General features: G+C 36.5%; 1 protein-coding gene across 2 annotated transcripts in view; it reads left to right on the top strand.

Moving 5' to 3' along the window:
- The window catches only part of LOC149784532 (adenylyl cyclase-associated protein 1-like), a 222,609-nt gene that overhangs the window by 90,379 nt on the left and 109,079 nt on the right, over positions 1-23,151 (top strand). For both annotated transcript variants that reach the window (XM_089932619.1, XM_089932621.1), the window contains exons 6-7: positions 2,441-2,530; positions 4,663-4,748. In XM_089932619.1, the coding sequence (XP_089788745.1) occupies positions 2,441-2,530; positions 4,663-4,748 (176 nt within the window). The remainder of the gene's footprint in view (positions 1-2,440; positions 2,531-4,662; positions 4,749-23,151) is intronic.

The raw sequence follows: 23,151 nt of genomic DNA, 5'->3' as shown, positions 1-23,151 counted from the left end.
TTTAATCTGTAAGAAGCAAAATCAGGTCAGTTTTGAAAAGAATAATTTTACTTGAGTGCATGAGTTTTTTTAATGAGTCAATGAAAAAGTTCTGTAGATTTGGAATTAAAAGTGTAGATACAGTATGCATTTTTTTTGCATTCAAGATTCTTACTTTTAAGCCCCCATTTTTAGGGCGGTTGAAATGAATTGGAAAGGTTTTCAGGGTATGAGTTGATGTAAATCTTTTGAAAACCAGAAGTGATCACTGAGATATTGCAATTTTTCAGTTATTTTCCTCTCCACAGAAAATGTGATATCATAGTCAAAGGGAGATAACTTTATTAGACAGTTCTTCTTGAGTCCTCGTTCATTTTAAGACAGTATTTTTGACACACTGGTTTAGTATATGTTGTAAAGCAAGGCTATAGCATTGTACTGATATAGAGTCAGCCATTGGTAATCCAGTATACTGTTTATATATATATATAAGTACCAACCATCAAGTTTGATCAGGAGGAGATATTTTCTGTGTTTTGTCATTATAACATACTTTAAAAAGTCTAGAGAAAGTAGTTAATGGAAACCTATGTTGCTTTTGCTTTGTTGGAGTGTAACAATGGAGGGCTATTTAACTGTCAGCTTTAATAAGATGTATTTAACTTTTCCATGAAGATTTTATCCCCAAAAGCCAAGCAGTGTTGCTGTACTGTTAGGTCTTGTGATATATAAAATACAAAGAGGTTTAACTTAAAGGTATTATACAGTTTACTATTATGAAAGATATTGTAATTATAAAAAAACAAAAATAAGAAGGGAAAAATGTTGATTTTAAAAATCATTGGTTGTTTATATTGATGTATTTTTTTTCTCTACTGATGATGAGTCATGATTTTATTTAAAACGGCTCATTGTGTGACATTGCCATATCAGGATTTTGATGAAAGCTCCTTTTGGTTTATGCTGGTGATTAGTGACCATCACATGTCTTAAATGGATTGTCGTTGATCAAGTAAATAACTTGGTAAGGCGCTATTCAGTACAATGTTTTAATTAAGGTTATGGAAGCAACATTTTCAAAGAATAACAGTTTTATGAATCTGGAAAAATAATAATTGAATTTATGGATGTTCTGACCATTCTTTGATCATTTTGATAATTTTATATACAGAAGTCCTGAGTGGCTGTCTGGTCTAAAGCACTCACCTAACCCAGTTACTTCCATCTCACCTTCACATGCGTGGGTTCGTCTTGTGCTCCGCCAGTGTGGGTATGTGAGAAAGCTTGCCATTGGCAAGCTTTCCGTGGGTTGATGGTTCTTCCTGGGCATTTCTGGGGTTATTCCTCCACTAGTTGTACTGACCATCATGTATAACCTATTGTGTGGTGAGAAATTACGTTAAATCCCCAAACAACAACATAATTATATATCATCAAACAACATGAAACTTGCGATTTGTCATCGCTTATTAAGCCAACATATATGTTCATTGTTGTTTCTTTTGTTGATCATTCCTAACAGATCGGGCAAATCTGGGTCTGTGCAGTTTGCAGATGAACTTAAAAGTGAGCATGCAGAGCAATTGCCATTCAACTTGGTATGTTCATTACCATCGTACATCCACATGCTTCCACTCCATCCTTTGATCATTAGTGATGTCATAACCAGAAGAATTATTACATGTTTTCCCCAACCTGATCCCACACCAAGAATTTGGGGTGATAACCCAAAAATCCATTTATCTTTTCTCCATATCGAATCTAGACCCTGACCCTGGGGTCATAATTCAAAATCCAATACATATTCTCTTCCCCACCCCATCCAGATCATGACCCAGTGCCATAGCTCACAATACATTACATCACGTTCTCTCACCCCATTCACACCATGATTCCAGAGCAATAACCCAAAATTCATTACTGCTTCTCCCCCACCCCATCTAGACCATAAACCTGGGGTCATAACCCAAAGTCCATTTCATCTATCATGTGTCTCTTTTATGATTGCATGAATAAAGTTTGATTTGTAAAATATTCAATGATGTTGCTGTAATTGCAATTTTATATATTTGACCTCTGACCTGAGCACCCAGTACATGGGACCCAACCATTATATCCCAGATGGTTGCTACATTTGCAACCTTTGTACCAAGTTTTATGACTTTCCACTGAAAGGTATAGGTGGACATAGAATCTGAACAGGCAGACATACAGACAAAAGGAAGGACAGGTGGCTGGATAGACAGAGGGATCATTATTTCTCATGCTAAAATCTGGGGACAATTATCTCCATGTTTCTGGCTTAAGTCAATTTACTATGGGAACACGGTGTTAAGTCCTTTAAATTAGATGTTGCAGAAACTTGATTGTTATGTTTGTCAGACTATACTTACATTTATTACACCTCTTAAACAAATAAGACAAATTTGAATTGAAGTACTTTTTTTGTTTCCTTTCACAGGCATTCCGTGATCAAAGAAGATCAAGTTCTTTCTTCAACCATCTTTCAGCCATGAGTGAGTCCATTCCAGCCCTTGGATGGGTGGCTGTGGTGAGTTAGCCCTATTGTATTTACACTGTTAGTAACACCCCTCAATTTTAAATAGTCTTGACCCAGACCTTCAACTGCCACATCATGCAGTGGTGGATAAGTATGACTAGTTATATTTTTGCTGAAAAATATTGCTGGCTATGAATAGTTCTGACAGTGGTTGATGAGCTTGAGAATTGGACCCCTAAAGTGTGTCCACAAAAAAAATATAAGTACAAATTCAATTACATATTTGCTATACTACATTTAAAGTTTTCAAGCCAGCAAAAATACCAGAATGATTTCTCATTTTGCCACTAACGTATTTTCTTTTCTGTAAGTAATCATATATTACCATTATTGTGAAGTAAGTCCTCTTTTTCTCTATCCATATTGGCTGCAGTCCAAACACCATGAACTGCCCTTTTTTCTGTCTGTGTTGGCTGCAGTCCCACCAACATAAACTACTGAGTTCGCTGCAGTCCCACCAGCATGAACTGTTCTTTTTACTTTCTGTGTTGGCTGCAGTTCCACCAATATAAACTATTCTTTCTACTGAGTTGGCTGCAGTCCCACCAGCCTGTTCTTTTTTACTTTCTGTGTTGGCTGCAGTCTCACCAACATAAACTATGTTTTCTACTGAGTTGGCTGCAGTCCCACCAGCATGAACTGTCCTTTCTACTTTCTGTGTTGGTTGCAGTCCCATCAACATAAACTGTCCTTTCTTCTGTCTGCTTTGACTGCAATCCCAGCAGCATAAATTGTCCTTTCTTCTGTCTGCATTGGCTGCTATCCAATCAAAATAAACTGTCCTTTCTTGTCTACATTGGCTGCAGTCCCGTCAACATAAACTGTCCTTTTTACTGTCTGTTTTGACTGCAATCCCATCAACATAAATTGTCCTTTCTACTGTCTGCCTTTGACTGCAATCCAAGCAACAGTGTCTCTGGATGCCAAGTTTTCTTGAAACAAAAGTAGTCCCTACATCACATGGTTGTCAAGAAAATGTGCAGTGGTTTGGCTACAATATGACTTTATATGTGTTCAATATGGAGAGTATTCAATAGTTTACATTACAGGACTCTATACTGTTTATTCTACATGAGATAAACACCATAGATCATGATATTCTTTTATATCTTGTTACCAGCCATTGTCTCAGCTTACACAGACTATATCTGCAAAGAGAATTAGAAGGTATAAGCAAATGGATAAGTGGCAAAAAGTGCAACATTTTGTATTTTCTTTACATAAAGCAAGTAAGTCTTGATCTCATCCCTTGAGAAAGTGTTGACTTTCAGTATTATCATGCAAGACAGGCGAGTTTGGGTCTTATGTTAAGGGTGATGTGGGGCATCTTTGTCATTCAAACTTATTTCTAATTTCTATTCTAAAGACGTTTTTGAATAGGTATGTAGTAAGTTGTATCCAGTATGTCAATAGCTTGAGTTTGAGGCATCATGACAGTTGTATCCAGTATGTCATTAGCTTGAGTTTGAGGCATTATGATGGCAGTTTCTGATATGTCAAAAGCTTCTGTCTGAGTGATTAAGAAAGTAGTATCAGGTATGTCAATAGCTTGTGTCTGATGCATAATGACAGTAGTATCCATTATGTTAATAGCTTGTTTTTGAGACATTCTGACAGTTGTATCCAGTATGTCAATAGCTTGAGTCAAAGGCATCATGACAGTATTATTCAGTATGTTAGTAGCTTGAATTCTAGGCTTAATGACAGTGCTATCCTGTATAGTGGTAGCTTGAGTTTGAGGCTTGAATTTGAGGCATCATGACAGCAGAATCCAGTGTGTCAGTAGCTTTTGTCTGAGGCATCATGACAGTAGTATCCAGTATGTCAATAGCTGGAGTTCGAGGCATCTTGACAGTAGTTTCTCATATTTCTATAGCTTGTGTCTGATACATCTGGACAGTTGTATCCAGTATGTCAATAGCTTGAGTTTGAGGCATCAGGACAATAGTTCCCAATGTGCCTGTGGTATTGTATTATGGAAGGAGTTCATTTATGTCAGTAGGCAACATGTTAGATGATAAGTCAAGAATCATTCAGGCATGTTGTCTGGACACATTTCTTGTTTAATGAAATTATTATATAACAAGCCTATTTTGCTTCAGTGTTCTTTCTTTTATTCATAGGAACCAACTCCAGGCCCCTATGTAAAGGACATGGCTGATGCTGGCATGTTCTACACCAACAGAGTGCTGAAGGACTTCAAAGACAAGTATGTCACTGCCTTTCTGTGTTTAATTGTTGAATTTTTATTTTTCATCGCATCTTATTCACAATATAGGTGTAGACAGCTATGTATAAAAAGTTAATGTACTTGAAGGGAGACCATCATGAATTTATCTGGATGAAAGGGTTCCCTGTAACTTGATAGTCATGATGCCAGTAAATAAAAACGAAAACTTTGAGACAAAATACACAAATTACAAACCAACATTTTCTGAACACATTCCCTTTTTCCATACATATATAGAATAAAGAAAAGATAACTTGTGTTTTGTGCTTAGCAACAAATGATAACAGCTCATAATGGTAGTTAGGTGCAGTGGTGCATTTCACCATGCAGTTTGCTCTAGTTATTTATAACTTTAAGGGATAATATCTTGTCATGTTGGGGGGATGCATTGTACTCATCTGCAAGGACCTCCACTGTTTCTGATCATATCAGTTTTTACATTTAGCCAACAGTTTTCTGTGTACTAGACTACCAATTGTAAGGACATAGGGCATGGACTTCCATATTTAGCATAGAGAGTATTCAGTCCTTCCATGACTATGTCATAGTGTCAGTTAGGAACATACTTTATAGTCTTACTAAGATAAGTAACAAAGTATAGATCCACTGGCCTTTAATGTAACTCTTATGTGATAAGGGAGGCAATTCTGAATTCGGTTAGACGTGATAGTTGTCCTCTCTCTATAATATTTTTCCACTTCATGCTTAAAACATTAGTAGAAATGAAATGCATTTAAAAGGAATTTCTCTAATAGTGTTTCTAATTTTAATATAAATTCACTAGTGACATAAAGAAAATGCAATCTAGAACATTATTTTAAAGATTGTTGAGAGCGGTATGTTTGTGAAAGTAAAGAATAGCAATATTTTAAGTTATTTTTTTTTCATCTGAGCTTGTCTAAGTTAGTATCAAGTCAACCATCCAAGTCAGAAGTGTTCTCAATACTTTGATTAAAATTCCGTGGATGGCTGAGAACCATTAGTAGGCTTTGATAAAGTGGTCCCTCCTTGTAAAGACACTCTGTATATACAGTTATCCATCCTATAATACAGGTACAGTCATGGATTACAGTAAAATTGATTAAATTAAATTGATATGTTTTATAGCAACTTATTTTATTAGGACCCCTGCATTGAAATGTTAGAGCTCTGTTGTTGTTGTTGTAGGGTTTAACGCCATTTTTCAGCACAAGATAGGCTATACATGGCGGCCAGTAGGCTATACATGGCGGCCAGTATTACTGGTGGAGGAAGAACCCTGAAAAACCCAGGGAAGAACCACCGACCCACGAGAAGCTACTGGAAGGCTTTCCCACATACCCACGCTAGTCGAGCCTTGGACTCAAACCCATGCAGATTAGAGCTCTGTAGTAATTTAATTACCTTTTCCATTTGTTCATCATTCTTTCTGTCCATTATTTACACTTCTTATAAACAGCAAAGACTATAAGCAAAAACTGTACATGTAATTGGATGTCATTTTGGAATAGCTCGTGACAAGTAGATGTTTCTTTTTGATATATCAATATTGACATATCTATTTTCCTTTGTTTTCTTTATATCAATTTACATCTCTCCAATGGCAGATGCTTCTAACAAGCATAGCTCAGGAACGATTCAAAATTGTTTGCTGCAATTTAGTATGTGCATTGTCTTGTAGACCTGGATCTACCTGCTACATGATTTGGCTTATCAACATCATTTTTGGTTACAGTTATGTCCCTTGAAAGTTAACTTAAGATCTTCTCATTGTATATGGCTTGTAACTAGCACAGTTCAAGAACCATTCCACACCTTCTAATGCAATTTGAAATGTACATTATCTAAATGTGTCATTTATAGGTGTTATCTCAACAACACCATTTTGGATAGAATTATGGCCTTTGACAATTTAACATCATCACATGGGATGTTTCTTGTAACTGGCACATCACAAGAACCATTCAACATATTTTTATGCAATTTGGCATGGACATTGTTTCATACACTTAGATGTGCCTGTTGTCAGTTTTGACAATTATTCTCCATTTTGAACAATTGTTCTTTGTGCCAAGCGTATTCTTGGTATCACATGGAAACCTTGAATATTGCTTGCAGTCAGCATACTTATACTCTGAATTTGGTAACAGCAGTGGGCTTTTTGTAGACCTAAATGTGCCTTGTATGGGTTTTATCACATATGCCCCAGTTTTGGACAGATTTTTGACACTTGTTGATTAACTGGTATAGTTTTACAGGAGATGTTTCTTGTGATTAGCTTAGCTCTAGAACCATTCAACATATCCTGATGAAGTTCGATGTGAATATTGTTTCATGGACCAGATTGTCTCATCTTTATTGGTACATTATTGACAGAGTTATGGCCCTTGTCAATCAACTTCATATCTTTTATCTGTCTGTGGGATGGTGCTTGGATTGATTAGACCTTGAAGGAGTAGCATTTCAAGCATTCAGCATCATCATTTATTAGTATTGCCTTGGCCCTGAATGACCTTTGGAGCAAACTGTAGTGAACAGGGTTCTTTGCAATGCATCTACCACTGATAGCTTTAGTTTCATTTGATTTAAGTTCTTGTATTTCGAAAACCAGTTATGATGTGGTTTTACATAAATGTTCTTTTTATATTTTGTATACAGTTATATTATACAATCTTGCTGAAACATTCTCTTTTGTAATAAAATGGCTTTTCTTTTAAGACTTCCATAAGTAGCATTATCAAGATGGCAGCACAAAAAGCCTTCTATTTTTTTCTTCTTCTTATTTTCTGCACCAGCTCTCAATGTTGGATAACAATCAGAAATGACAGTTGAAATATTACAAAGGACAGTAGCTGAGACATGTAGAGCAAACATGGTAACATTGTACAATGACTGCTAAAAGTTGATGATATCAGCAAAATTAGTCAACACTTTTCTCCATTGTCTTCACAACAGATTAGTTTGAGATAATCTGTTATATTGAGAGAAAGTCTTAGAGTTCTGTAGCAATTATACATTTATATCCTTTAGGCCTCCCAAAAATATATGTGTGTTTCCTGTTGGCAGACTGCCCCTGTTTTTTGTTGCCGACCCTAGCACATTTTCCCTCCATGGGGTACAAAAAAAGTTCCAAAAATTAATGTATGCATTTAACTGAGCTGGTTTAGCCCATTACTTGCAGAGGCCAGTATTTTAATCATTATATATATAAGTTATATATAAGTTTTTTTTACAATTAAAGATCCTTTGTATGATAACCTGCTTTGATTAATTTGCTAAGCATTTGTTAGTCATAAATTCCTTTGTTGTATGACTTTGTTGGGTGACTGACTGTCCTTTAAGATGAGGTACATAATAAAGGGTAGTATAATGTGATGGCCTGTTATTTAGGGACCATCTGTTTTGAGAGACCATTTTTTTTTTAATTGGCAAGAGTGGTGATCTCTCAAATTGGTTTTAATTGATTCCACATTAGTGGGAAAATAATATAAAGCAGTCATATTTCTGGATAATGGAGATGGTTGCATCACAAGTTTATTAAGGTTTTGGTTAATATTTTCTTTTTCATGTATTTCTTTGATAGATTTTAGTCATATGTTGGATAAATCATTATCAATCTAAGACATATTTAAATCTGTGAATCTTTCTTGCCCTTTTAACCTTATTTGCTTATATTTCCTAAACCAAACAATGTATTTTGTTCTTGTTTGAGTTGAATCATTATAAAAACTGCACAGATTCATTCTGTGATGTACAGTCTTTCCCTGTAGATCATGCAGATTAATGTAACAGTTAGAGAAAATTTATGAAAAGTTTTTTTCATTACATTTGCTAATTTGTTGGCATTTCTGAAATTTCTTGACGTGTTTATATTTAGGATAAATCAATTCTGAGACAATTCATTTGTGAGATGCATTCTCAACCATTTGACCTTTGGTCAAGGTCACAGGTTTCGCAGCTGTTCTTAAATTTTTTTTATTGTTATCATGAAATGCAGCCCCAGACCTTGTTGGAAATTTGATAGAAAACCACTGTTCTTGGATAAATAACCACCTGCTTTTTTATTCTGGAGCTAGAACCCAATCTTTGACAAAGCCTGTATTTTGTACTGTTGTGCTATTAAGATAATTTGTGTAACTGCCTTATATATGTACTTTGAATTGCTTTATTTTTGTTGGTATCATTTTTGAATGGTTTTGTGGAAAATGCTATTTTCATTGTGTTTAATTTAAGGATTATGGAGCTTACCATGTCTTCTGCAGAATGATTATCATTCACTGGGTCTTTAAAGTTGTTTATAGTTTCCTTGGACACCACAAAAAATGATAACACAAAAACGGTAAATTTGCAATAAGTGGCAACTATTTCATTGATTTTTTTTTTCTTGTCTGGAAATGAAAACTCATAAATTGTGATCTGTAATTTTCAGACAACAAATACTCAACAGTGATTTTGGATGTTGGGGAAAAGTTGTCTTTAAAAGGAACTGTTCATAAATTTGCAGATTTAATTTTTTTAAGCCTAAAAATAGGCAGTAATTAGAGCAATGCAGACAAACTGATTATGACATATAATACAAAAACAAAAGTTATCACTATGGAGTACATTCTCACTGGAGTACCTTATCACTATGGAGTAGCTTATCACTTTGTAGAACCTTATCGCTATGGAGTAAAATTTTCACTTTGTAGTCCCTTATCACTATGGAGTACCTTATTACTTTGTAGTACCTTATCACTATGGAACACCTTATCACTTTGTAGTACCTTATCACTATGGAACACCTTATCACTATGGAGTACCTTATCACTTTAGAATACCTTATCACTTTGTAGTACCTTATCACTATGGAGTACCTTATCACTTTGGAGTATCTTATCACTTTAGAATACCTTATCACTATGTAGTACCTTATCACTATGGAGTACCTTATCACTTTGGAGTACCTTATCACTTTAGAATACCTTATCACTTTGTAGTACCTTATCACTATGGAGTACCTTATCACTTTGGAGTATCTTATCACTTTAGAATACCTTATCACTATGTAGTACCTTATCACTGTGGAGTACCTTATCACTTTGTAGTACCTTATCACTATGGAGTACCTTATCACTATGGAGTACCTTATCACTTTTGAGTATCTTATCACTTTGGAGTACCTTATCACTATGGAGCACCTTATTGTTATGGAGTAGCTTATCACTATGGAGCACCTTATTGCTATGGAGTTGCTTATCACTGGAGTACTTACAATTTGTAATCCAGTTATGGTATCTTAATCTTACATAGGTCTATCTCCATACATTTGGACATTACGAGCTTGAACGGACACACAGATCTGTCCACATACATCTGGACATTATTAGCTTGTTCTGACACACGGGTCTGTCCACATACATTTGGACATTATTAGCTTGTTCTGACACACGGATCTGTCCACATACACCTGGACATTATTAGCTTGTTCTGACATGGATCTGTCCGCATACATCTGGACATTATTAGCTTGTACTGACACACGGATCTGTCCACATACATTTGGACATTATTAGCTTGTACTGACACACGGATCTGTCCACATACGTCTGGACATTATTAGCTTGTTCTGACAGTGTTATGTATTTTACACAGGACTGTCTGCATACATCTGGACATTATTAGCTTGTACTGACACACAGATCTGTCTTCATACGTTTGGACATTATAAGCTTGTACTGACACACAGATCTGTCCACATACATCTGGACATTATTAGCTTGTACTGACACACAGATCTGTCCACATACATCTGGACATTATTAGCTTGTACTGACACACAGATCTGTCCACATACATCTGGACATTATTAGCTTGTACTGACACACACATCTGTCCACATACATCTGGACATTATTAGCTTGTACTGACACACAGATCTGTCCACATACATCTGGACATTATTAGCTTGTACTGACACACAGATCTGTCCACATACATCTGGACATTATTAGCTTGTACTGACACACAGATCTGTCCACATACATCTGGACATTATTAGCTTATACTGACACAGATCTGTCCACATACATCTGGACGTTATTAGCTTGTACTGACACACGGATCTGTCTGCATACATTTGGACATTATGAGCTTGTACTGACACACGGATCTGTCTGCATACATTTGATCATTATGAGCTTGTACTGACACACGGATCTGTCTGTATACATTTAGACATTAAGAGCTTGTACTGACATGGATCTGTCTGCATGCATTTGGACATTATGAGCTTGTACTGACACACGGATCTGTCTGCATACATTTGGACATTATCAGCTTGTTCTGACACATGGATCTGTCTGCATACATTTGGACATTATGAGCTTGTACTGACACACGGATCTGTCTGCATACATTTGGACATTATGAACTTGTACTGACACACGGATCTGTCTGCATACATTTGGACATTAAGAGCTTACTCCGACACTATCTGTTATTACTATTGTGCTAATTCTGGCACTTGAAGCCAAGATTTATCATTATCAGCACATGTGTGCATATTCTGAATTCATCTCAGAACTGACGCCAGCACATTTTGATATGTAGGTGAAAAGAAGAACAACAACAATAACTGTTCTTTTTTCTGTTGCAAATACAGGTAAGCATGACAATGCATAGACCTATCAGTCTTTGAATACCATATTTACCCAAATACACCTATGCATGACTTTAAAAGAAATTGGCACAACTGTATATGTGTATCAGGTTTTGACTACCATATTTACCCATATATATGTAACTACATCTTATGACGGCCAATGTGGGTATGTGAGAAAGCTTGCCAGTAGCTTCTCGAGGGACAGTGGTTCTTTCCGGGGTTTTCCTGGGTTCTTTCTTCACCATTAATACTGGCCACCATGTATAGCCTGTCATGTGCTGAGAAATGGCGTTAAACCTTACAACAACAACAACAACATCCTATGACATGCAGCTTTGACTTGGTTGTACCAGGGCATAATGCATCAGTAGATCAGAGTCTGCACTGCTTGGTCTACCTATAACTGCCTATGGTGGATCAGTGGTTTGTAATGCCATATGTGCAATTAGAGGGATGAGGGTTTGAATCCTTCCAAGACCAAGTACTTTACTCCAGTCAGATCAGCACAACATAAGCTATAATGTGTTGATATGTTGCTAAAAACCAAAGCAAAAAGAATCTGCTAATTCAGGCAAGCAATGTGGATCTGACCTGCCAGTGCATTATGTGATAGCCTTGACTTTGTTCTATGCTTTCCACACTTGGGTGTAAGCTATAAAGGGTATATGCAGCAGGTTGACTAGGAGTGGAACATGGGTCGATCATTGTTGACCAAGTGTGGATTGTGGGTTGATCAAAGTTGACTATGAAGGGAACATTTGTTGATGAGTGTTCATAACTGCCAACCCTCACGAATCTGGTGTGAATTTCACGACTTTTTCAGCGATTAACGGATTTACGCCACAAGCCAAAAATTCACGAATTCTCCAATCCTCAATTATTTTAAATCTTTAATAAAATAACCGATTTTCTGTTAAGCGCTAGTCGTGATATTTGCAGTTGCCGAAACAGTCCATTACTGCTGATCACGATATTAGTAGATCTGCAGCTGATTAGTACAGTTTGCCCGGTAGCAAGCATTTTAGCCTATTGTAATCTATATGTATAAGAGTAGTTTTACAAATGCTTTTGAGAGAAACTGGGGCCTAACCGGAATTTTGCTCCGTGCATGCATCACCAACACTGATTTGAGTTACCGTTCAGCATCGCATGTAAGATCTTGAAAATGTCTTCACCACGAAGGAAAAAGAAATGTATTACTCAAAAAGTGAAGTTTAATTTGGAATATATAAAAAATTGGCTGTGCATTCTGCCATTAAACATTAAACAGTGTGCCATTGCAGAGACGATGTGAGGAAGCACGTCGGTTGCAAAAACACATAGAAGTTGGGAAAATTAAGAATTCGCAGATTTCAGCTCTTGAGATATTTTAAGTCATTGGCGGAAGACCTGCAGGCTACCAACGCTGAAACATTATTTGTGAGTTTTCTTGTCGAACACAATCTACCTTTATCAGCTGGAGACCATGCCAAACATTTGTTCTGACAAATGTTCCCGGACTAGAAAATCGCTTCCAAAAGTGCTGCAGCTCCTGTGCATTCCTCACAGCAACAGTGACAGTGAAAGAGTATTTTCTCTAGTGAGGAAAAATAAGACAGACTTTAGGGCCTCCCTAGCTGCAAAAAATTTGTCAGTAATTTTAGTCACCAAGATCAACCAGCAGGCAAGAAGTCTGAACTGTTTAGAAAATAAATTTACGATCAAGAAGTTGAGGAAGTTCAAGTCTGCCACAGTATCATGTCTTGATAAATAAATATTTCTGCATATATGTAGTGTTTTAGTTTTATATTGCGAACTTGATATAGTGTAGTATTGATGGTCAGAGTGAATGGAGTGGTCAGAGTGGATGGAGTTATTGTCATGGTATTTTTCATGAATTCTTTTACAAATTCACGACTTTTTATCCCTATTTTCACTAATTGTGAGCCTGGAAGGTTGGCAGCTGTGAGTGTTGACCAGGAGTGGAACATGGGTCAGTCAGTGTTGACCAGGTGTGGATCATGGATAAATCAATGTTGACTAGGAGTGGAATATGGGTTGATTAGTGTTGACCAGGAGTGGAATATGGGTTGATTAGTGTTGACTAGGAGTGGAATATGGGTTGATTAGTGTTGACTAGGAGTGGAACATGAGTCAGTTATTATTGACCAATGTGGAACATCAGTGGATCAGTGTCAGCTGGTAGTGGAACATAGGTCAGTCATTGTTGATTATGGGTGGAACATGGATTAATCAAGGTTGTCTAAGAGTGGAACAAGGGCTGGTCAGGATTGACAAGGAGTGGAAAATGGGTTGATCAATGTTGACTATGAATTTACATGGCCAAATCAGTGTTGACTAGGAGTGGAACATTGGCCAGTCAAAGTTGACTTGGAGTGGAATATGCATTGATCAGTGTTGACTAGGAGTGGAAAATGGGTTGATCAATGTTGACCAAGTATGAAACATGGGGCAATGAAGGTTGACTTGGAGCAGAAGATGGGTTGATCATTGTTGGCCAGGAGTGGAAGGTGGGTCAATATGTGTTGACCTGGAGTGGATCATGAGTCATTCAGTGTTGACCAGGAGTGGAACATGGTTGATCAGTGTTGACCAGATGTGGAACATGGGTAAATAAGTGTTGACCAGGTGTGGCACATGGGTAAATAAGTGTTGAACAAGTGAGGAATATTGGTTGGTCAGTGTTGAACAATAGTGGAACAGTGACCAATCAGTGTTGACTATAAGTGAACATTGGCCAGTCAAGGCTGGCTAGGAGTGGAACATGGCTGATAAGTTTTGACTATATTTGGAACATGGACTGATCAGGGTTGACTAGTACTAGAACATGGACTGATCAGGGTTGACTAGTACTAGAACATGGACTGATCAGGGTTGACTAGTACTAGAACATGGACTGATCAGGGTTGACTAGTACTAGAACATGGACTAATCATTTTGTGGTAAAGAATTTAATGATTAGGAATAAAATGTACAGGATTTGTTTGCAAGAGTTTGGAATCCTAACTTTATGATTTTAAAATATCTTACTTGGTAATCAGGACCCACTACAATTTTAGATTTTATCCTTCTTGCACTGTTGGTCCCTGAGGATCCTTTTTAAAAAATCGTATATACACATGGGCAAATTAATGTTTACTAATATGAATGTCTGTGAGACTCGATTAAAAGCATTCTTTACCAAGGATCATATAATTAAAGGATGCTACAGCAGTAAAATAAACTCTTCTGAAAAGCAGGAACAATTGTTTGGATAAATAAAGCTCACACAAAACCTGATAAATGTGGAAAAATATATTGCACCAAAAAAGTGTACAAATTGCAAAGTACAGTATATACCTGTACATAAATTCATTTGTACTTAAAGCAGTTTTCATTTACAAATACAAAAATGTTTAACATGCTTGAGTATTTATCTTAATTACTAGATACATATAAAGGATAGCAGAACAGAATCCTGCTTCATTATTGGTACTCTGTTGAAAAAAATAGCATTCCAGATTGCTTCAAGTCCACTATAATGCAGGTGTATTGGTTATGTTTTAAGTCTTGAAACAGGTGTGAAATTTAGTAATCAGCTTGAATTATAATGGTGGGTTGTGTGTGTCAAAAACCTAGCAAATAATCTATTCTTCTAAGGTGGGTAATCTCATAGTTGAAACTCTTTATTTTGCCACATCGTTTATCTTTACCAGTAAGAGAATTGTAATGTGGAGATTCATGAAGCAATTTTGTTTTGGTTTAACATGTTAGAAAGAAAAAGAAAATAGAAGTGATGAATTCTCTGACTCAGTTGAGTGGAATTTCCTACTTTCAGAATAGCAGTCTTATATTGTATTGATCACTGCAACCTACTTAAGAAACCTTAAAATATGTTTACATATCAAGAACCAAATTGCTGTTTAAGTATTAAGAATGCAGTTTGCTTCAAAGATGAAAGGTTTTCATAATAATGTAAACTAATGATGTCATAAACAGTATCACAAATCAGATGTCTGCTCATACCAGATGAGTTCCTTTCTACTTCTGCACTGAAAGTTTGGAGCATTTGCAACTTCAAGGTCATACCAATGGATTATTCTCGAATGTACTTAAAGTGTTCCTAATCTGACTACCATTGGCTATTTTATGAAACAAGTACTGACCATAAAATTCCAACTGATTGAACTATATTTTTTTTCATTCCAAACATCTCAGTCAGCCATACAGTCAATCCAGATGCAGAAATAGCCAAGGTGGTCCAGATAGAGTGGGGTTTTGTTTTTGAAGAGAAATTTCCGGCTAACAAAATACGATTTTGCTGTAAATTACATTGCTGATATCAGTCTGGGGCATAATTTTGTCCTGCAGAAATATCAGAGGTAGTTCCAAATGCTTATTAAAGGTACATTCTCTCTCCCAGTCTGATTGCTTCACATAAAAAAATGTAGGATCCATTTTTGAGACATATTTAAGCCATAAATGAAACACAAAGTATGTACATTGGTAAATTTCAAGAAAATCCTGATATTTGTGATATATTTTAGCAGCTGGTTGTGTCCCGTGGTGCATACTGGAGTTGAGACATGTGGTTAGGAATGGATTTATGTGCAAGTTCTAACTTATGAGATGACTGTGTATTTATCAGGCAAGTTTGCATATTACATTGAATGTAGTAAATAAAGTTAATTGTTTTCAGGACAGTCCATAATGGGTAGAAGAAAGTTTTTTGTCAAGAAGAAATTTCAGTTTAAAAGAAGTAAGTTTTTTGTTAAGAAGAAATTTCAGTTTAAAACTTTTAATCGTGCCATTCTTAAAATTGTGGCTGTTCAAGATGATCACTATATTTTACCCCAAATGACCGGAAAAACATGGAATGAGTAACAGAAGTTTAAGGATACAAGAAAGAAATAGGTATAGTGGCCTTGATACAATTATCAATACATCCCACCATCCAGCGTCCTTGTTTTATCATTGTATTGTATCCTGGTTGTATCCTAGCGTGTTGTATCCTGGTTGTATCATTGTGTATTGTGTCCTGGTTGTATAATTGTGAATTGGGTTGGGAATAGGCATTAAAGGACCTAAGAGTGGTGGTAGTGGTGGTGGTAGTGATGTTGGTGGCAACAGTTATGATTAGCTGTATGTATGAAGAATTAAAAGAAAGAACACTCCAGATAATAAAAGTCTTTCTCTTGAAAAAGATAAAAATTATCAAAAGTCAAAATGTTTTCATGAATTTATGAAGATTGCTAGCAGACATCTTCACAGTGGTGATGAACATGAGCTTGAATCGTGATTGGAACATCGCTCTTTTCTTTTCATAAGTGGGAAGGATAGTTGGATTAAGCTAATCCAAGTTTTTATTTACTGCCTGCTAGTGTAGTTTGTGTTTAATTTTAACCCAGATCATCACCACCATCACAAACACTATTATCAGTTTGTCAACATCATTATCATCATCATCATCATCATCGTCATTGCTATCCTCATCTTTAAGGAGATGTGCAACATAGAAGTCCAAAATATTACAACTCTCGTGTGTCTTATATTGTGGTACATTTATACATAAAAGGAAAACTGAATTTTGCTTCCTGGGAGACATGCATAACTTTGTCTTCTTTTCTTTTTCACTTCCTCATTTTTAAGGAGGAAAATTGATTCTTAACAGAGTTTACTTTATTGATTGCTTTCATTTATAGTAAGACAGAACCTATTGAGTTGGGGTCAAGGTCAGTTACACAAAAGAGCACAATAGTTTCTACAAAATAGTCAGTCCTTGGATGACTTGGCTTTAAGCCAAGGAAAGAAAGTGTTGTTATTGGGGTCAATGGTCAAGGTCAGCAGTACACAAAGAAAATAACCTCTAGAATGTCACTTGCATTAAAACTAATTCACTGAACCAAACTTTGTGGATGGATTGCTGTAAGTGCATGGTAAGGATGTTGTGATCAAAAGATCATTGAGGTCAAAGTGCATCTGGGGTTAAAATGTCAAGATCACTTGAACCCATTTAGTCTATGCAGTCAGGAGTCTGGCATCTGGCATACTACACTAATGCCTGTATACATTCTGAGTATTTTTCACAGTATGCTTGTTGACAGAAAGTTTCTACGCAGTCGTCGAGCATTTATAATTGTATAGTTACAGCTGGGTTTTACTTGCATTAATAGCACCATTGAAACTCACTTTACAAACAATACAACCATCCCTAATAGTCTTAGAACCTTAAATATAAGACTGTTATGTCCTTAGTGGAATATTTTACAGAATCGAAGGATTCAAAAGTTCCTTTCATTTGGTAATGCAATAGGGGGTAATAGTATGGTATGTACTCACTTATAAGTGGAGTCAACTGCAAGCTGCACAGACTCAGCTCTGTCATCCAGCCAATAATGCACTGGCAGATCTGGATCTATGCAGTTTATTGGGAGTAATCAGGAGAATAAACAACATAGATCCTGATATGCTTTCTCATTCTGCATTGGCAGATCGAGGACTACGCTGTTTTCAGATGTGACTTGTAGTCAAGTATATATGGTAGCTCAGGGAATTATATCAGACAGTCGGGTTGAACATCTTGGGATTGATTCCAAATCCATGATTGTGAGATATTTGTGTTACTATCATTGTCAGATGTAATTGTTTCTGCAAAGGTTGGCACTATTCTGGTACACACAGCATGTCATACCCAAGAAAATTTCACTCTTATTTGACAAGGCTCATAATCACTGTAGTTTCTTATGTGTAATTCGGTTGTTAGCATTAATAAAGTGAGAATGCTTGATATTGTGTATAAAAATGTAGGTGAACTAGACATGGATTGATTTGCTGTGTAGTATTTTTAACTCCTCCAGCTGTGAAGTGCATACCGTATGTACTTGCTTGTAAGTCAGATACTTATGCAGACGACATAAACCCAGATGCAACATCAGCTCATTTTTGCAACATTTTATTCCTCTTTTGAATGTTTTTATATTAAATTTAATTAAATTTGACAAAATCCAGGCCATCACATTCATTTTCAGGATAAAATGCCTGGTTTGGTTTGGTTTGGTTTTGTTAAGTTCATTGCCAGTTTTCAGCACATGGTAGACTGCTATACATGGCAGCCAATATAATTTGGTAAAGAAGAACCTGGAAAGACCCTAGGAAGAACAACTGACCTGCAGGAAGCTGCTGGTTAAGCTTTCTCAGATACAAATGTTGGCAAAGCCAAGACTCGAATTCACACAGGCAGTGGTGAGAGTTTTCTTTAAAGGCGTGTACATTTGACCACTCACTCCCAGGTCGCCCCCCCCCCCCAAATGTCTGACAACCATAACAATATTGTGATCACCGATTCTGACCTATATTATTTTTCTTTGGTAAGGACTGATGTCATGTGTACAGAATAAATCTTGGTTACTGATGGGGGTGGGGGCATATGTTCACAGTAGCTTAGCTGGTAGAGCATCAGACTTGTAATCCAGGGGTCATGGGTTTGATACCAGCCCAGGCCAGTCCATGCTGACTACGTCAGAGTGTCCTTGGGAAAGGTACTTAGTTACCATTTCCTCAGCATGATATGGCTAATTTTGGATTAAAAGTGTCTTTAAAACTACCCACCCCACTCCACCCCCACAAAACCAAATTGGCAATCATTGTATGAAGAATATACAGTAATATCATAACAGTTATAAAACAGTAAACTTTAGTATGGTGTTATTTAACATGATCTGTAGTATGGAAATTTCATCAAACATGTTGAAGGTCATTCACTCAGCAGCACCCCATCACACTGCTGTTTCCTAACAGTGAGAACTTTTTTCAACCTATCACAGAGACTGCTAATGCTTTGAGTAGCAGAAAAGGCTTGAAAATTGCCTACATGGACCTTTCAAGTGAACAAAGTGTAGTGATACATAATTCACCACTTTTGTGTAAATTATCTTGCTTCTTATTGTAATATCATTACATTTTTCTGAAATATTTAAATTTTAGTAGATTTTTAACATAAAGTGTTTACAGTTACATTAGCTTGTAGCAAAGGCTAGCCTGTTGTCAGTTATCTGTTTGCCAGTGTCTGATGTCCATCTGTTTGCACAGATTTGTTATCACTGCTCTTCCTAAACTATTTATAGTATTGGCATTAAACACATTCATCCCAAGGTCTAGTTGGTCCTAATGAAACTGGTGCCAGTTGTTCATCCAATATGGCCACCATGGAAGCCATTTTGAAAACCTTTTTATTGCCACTGCTTCTGAACAGAAAGTCAGATCAACATGAGCTGTTTATGAGATAACTTATGATGTCATTTAAGTCCTTAATGAAAAATGTGCGACTTGAAGATCCAATATGGCCACCATAGTGGCCATATTGAAAAATCTTGTTATCTGGTCATATCATTTCACTAAACATTTTATATCTAGTTGGTACTGAACAAAATACAGAGCTAATCTAACATCTACAATGATATGATTGCCGCAGTAGCCATCATGAAATATTTTTTTGCTTCTTCTAAAGGGAAAGTCATATCAACAAAATGGATTTTTCACCAGAAGACTTCTTATGATGTCTAAGTTGGTCTTAAATGAAAATGATCTGATGCCCAGCATGACCATCACAGGACCCATCTTGAAAATCTTGATAGTGTGACTCCTCCTGAACCGAATGTCATATCAGGATTGGGTTTTCATTTGAAGACATTTTATGATGTCTAGTTGATCTTGACTAAAAATTGCAGTACAGTCACCATCTTGACAACCTTGAAGATCTTGTATCACTACTAGTAGAAGGAAAATTATCAGCATTGGATTTTTACCAGAATATATCTTGTTGTGTCTAGTTGGTAGCACTACATCCAGTTATGGTCATCATTGCAGTGTGCAACGTTGCTGTCATCCCACCAGTCCAATGGCAGCTATATATATGTGTGCAATGCAGTATAAAAATTGTCTGGCCAGTTGGAATTTTAAGTGTATTGAGTAAATTTAATCTTCAAACCCTATAAGAAATAATAGAAACTAAGGGAAAAATAAAAAACAGTGAATTGTTTTATGATGACCACTTGTGAATAAGCACAGCATGAGAAGATAAATAACTGACATGTAGTCTGAATTCAGTAGATACTTGTAACTTCAGTTAAAAACTCTAATGCATCTTTGTGATGTCTGCTGACACATGCTACTTTTATTCCCAGTGTCAACATGGGGAGGTATTTGGATACCTCAAAGCCACCAGAGTGTAAAAAGCCAAAGACAGCCAAGGAATAAAGAACTGTTCAGATGGAATAAAAACATTATCAAATGCAAACAATATTTTAAAAATAATTGGGTCATAGAATTTGCTTGGAACAACATGCAAAGACCATGACAATGCTGTCAGTTGTTAAGCAGCATTCTGCAGATGTGGATGCATTTGATCCAGTTCCAGCAACCCAGTGCTGAAACTCCTCTTTTTGCAGACCTAATTTGATATGGGCAGCTGTATTTTGGATACCAAAGCCTCGTCTTTGGAGGCTGTGTCTAGTTCTGATACTTTCACTGATGACAAGTCAGTGGATGTGGACAGCAATCTTGATTGTCCCAGTCAGTCAACAGTAGCCATGTTTGATTTTAAAGATATTTAATAAATACATATTGAATAAATACACTGTTCCGTCAATAACTCACATCTGGATAACTCTTTGACCTGCTTATAACATAGGGAACAGGTGTGGATCCTGTTTTGGGGGGAAATTGCCAAAAAGATATGACCTTTGTTTGTTGAATGTGATCAAAATTGGTAAAAAAACAAGCCCTGATAATATTGCTCGTTTTATGATCAAAAACGGTTTAGTGTACAGAAAATTTGAATCAATGTCATGAAATTATGAACGTATCATAATGTCATGAAATTATCAACTTATTATAAGAAATCCTATATTTTGTTACATTTTCATTATAAAACATACATTCTCCATATGGGAGCCCTGAGTGGCCAAGTGGTCTAAAGCATTTCAGATCACTGCCATCTCATCTCTGTCTGTGTGGGTTCAAGTCTCTGGCTCGGCTAATGTGGGTATGTGAGAAAGCCTGCCAGTAGCTTCTTGTGGGTCGGAGGTTCTTCATGGGATTTTCCAGGGTTCGTCCTCCACCAGTTATACTGGCTGCAATATACAGCTTATCTTGTGCTGAAAAATGGCATTAAACCCTACAACAACAACAACAACAACAACAACATTTACAGCACACTTTAAAAAGCAATCTGTTATAAAATTTTGATCATTGAAAATGAAACTGATGCCTGCGAGTAACAACACTTTAAGAAATCAGTAGCAATAAATACATTTTGCCAAGACCGCTCTGGTGGCCTAGTGGTTAGAGTGTCTGCCTCGGATGCAAGAGGTCATGGGTTCGATCTCCGGCCAAGTCATACGAAAGACTTACAAAATTGGTACTAACAGCTACCTGGCTTTTCGCTCAGCTTTAAGAGGTTAGTGTTAGGACCGGTCGGCCTGGTGTCAGGATAATGTGACTGGATGGGACATCGTGCTACATGTCTGCCACACTGCAGACATTGTAGCAATAGGACTGAAAAATTGTTTAAGCTACATAAAAAAATCCAAATCACACACACACACACACACACACATACACACATTTTTGTTTTAGGAATATGTTTTAATTCAGTTTCAGTGTTACCATCATAATGCAGTATGCCATTTTGTATTCAGATATGAGAAATGTCAATCTACTGTCAAAACTATATCAGCAGGCATTTCACTGGGAATCTAATTAATGGCTGACAATGTTTTGATCTTTGATTTGTGGATGAATTTATTATATTATTCACTCAATTAAAAGCAGACCTGCTTACTATTATCATGTTAATTATGATGTTTGTATCAAATCAAATAGAGGACTATACAAAATAGTTAATGGTGTGCAGATCCAAGAGCTAGAGGTCATGTTGTTAGGCAGGCCGGCTTGTTTCATTTGACCACTCAGTTATATGTATTACAGAACCACCCAAAACCTGCCCAAAAAATACACCACAAACATAATGCAAATTAAATGAAACACCCAAACCCACAAGAAAGAGTACTGTTTCATAGAAACAGACGACAAATTATGCCACTTTAGTATTTACTTCGGATGGAAATGAAACAAGGGAGACAAATTTTACTGGATTGAATGTCAGTGCTGGTTATCAAATAAAAACTGACCCAGTCAATATGTTCCTAGTGAAAACAGGCTTATTGTGAAGTAAATAATAAACTGTTGTTGCAATATGTATCAGTGGAGATGAAAACAGATGCATGACGTACATGTTCATGTCTTTATTAGCTGCAGGCTTTAGTGATATATTGTATTTCTTCTTGACGTTTTATATAAATTCTTATAATTGGAAATCATCTTAAGGGACTGATTCTTTTTTCCAATTGAAGTGCAAATGACTGCAGATGCCATTATGTACTTTATCCTTCATGTCAGTACATTTAAGGATGTTATTGTCATTGCTTGAAACTTAATGATAAAACAGTCTTCTTCACATTGGATTCAGATAAAAAGACGCATGAATATGTACATAAAAATGTAAAACAATGGCTTAAAAACACAACATAAAAGCTAAACTATTATTTGAGTAAGCGCTTTCCGTTACGGATCACTGCCATCTCACCTCTGTCTGCGTGGGGTCGAGTCTAGGATTCGGCCAGTGTGGGTGTGAGAAAGCTTGCCAGTAGCTTCTCGTGGGTCGGTGGTTCTTCCCAGGGTTTTCCTGGGTTTTTCCTCCACCATTAATACTGGCCGCCATAC

This window comes from Sinohyriopsis cumingii, chromosome 14 (genome assembly GCF_028554795.1).
Source record: "Sinohyriopsis cumingii isolate HCF-2022 chromosome 14, ASM2855479v2, whole genome shotgun sequence".
In the NCBI taxonomy this organism is placed as follows: Eukaryota; Metazoa; Mollusca; class Bivalvia; order Unionida; family Unionidae; genus Sinohyriopsis; species Sinohyriopsis cumingii.
This window is presented reverse-complemented; position numbering and strand designations above follow the sequence as displayed.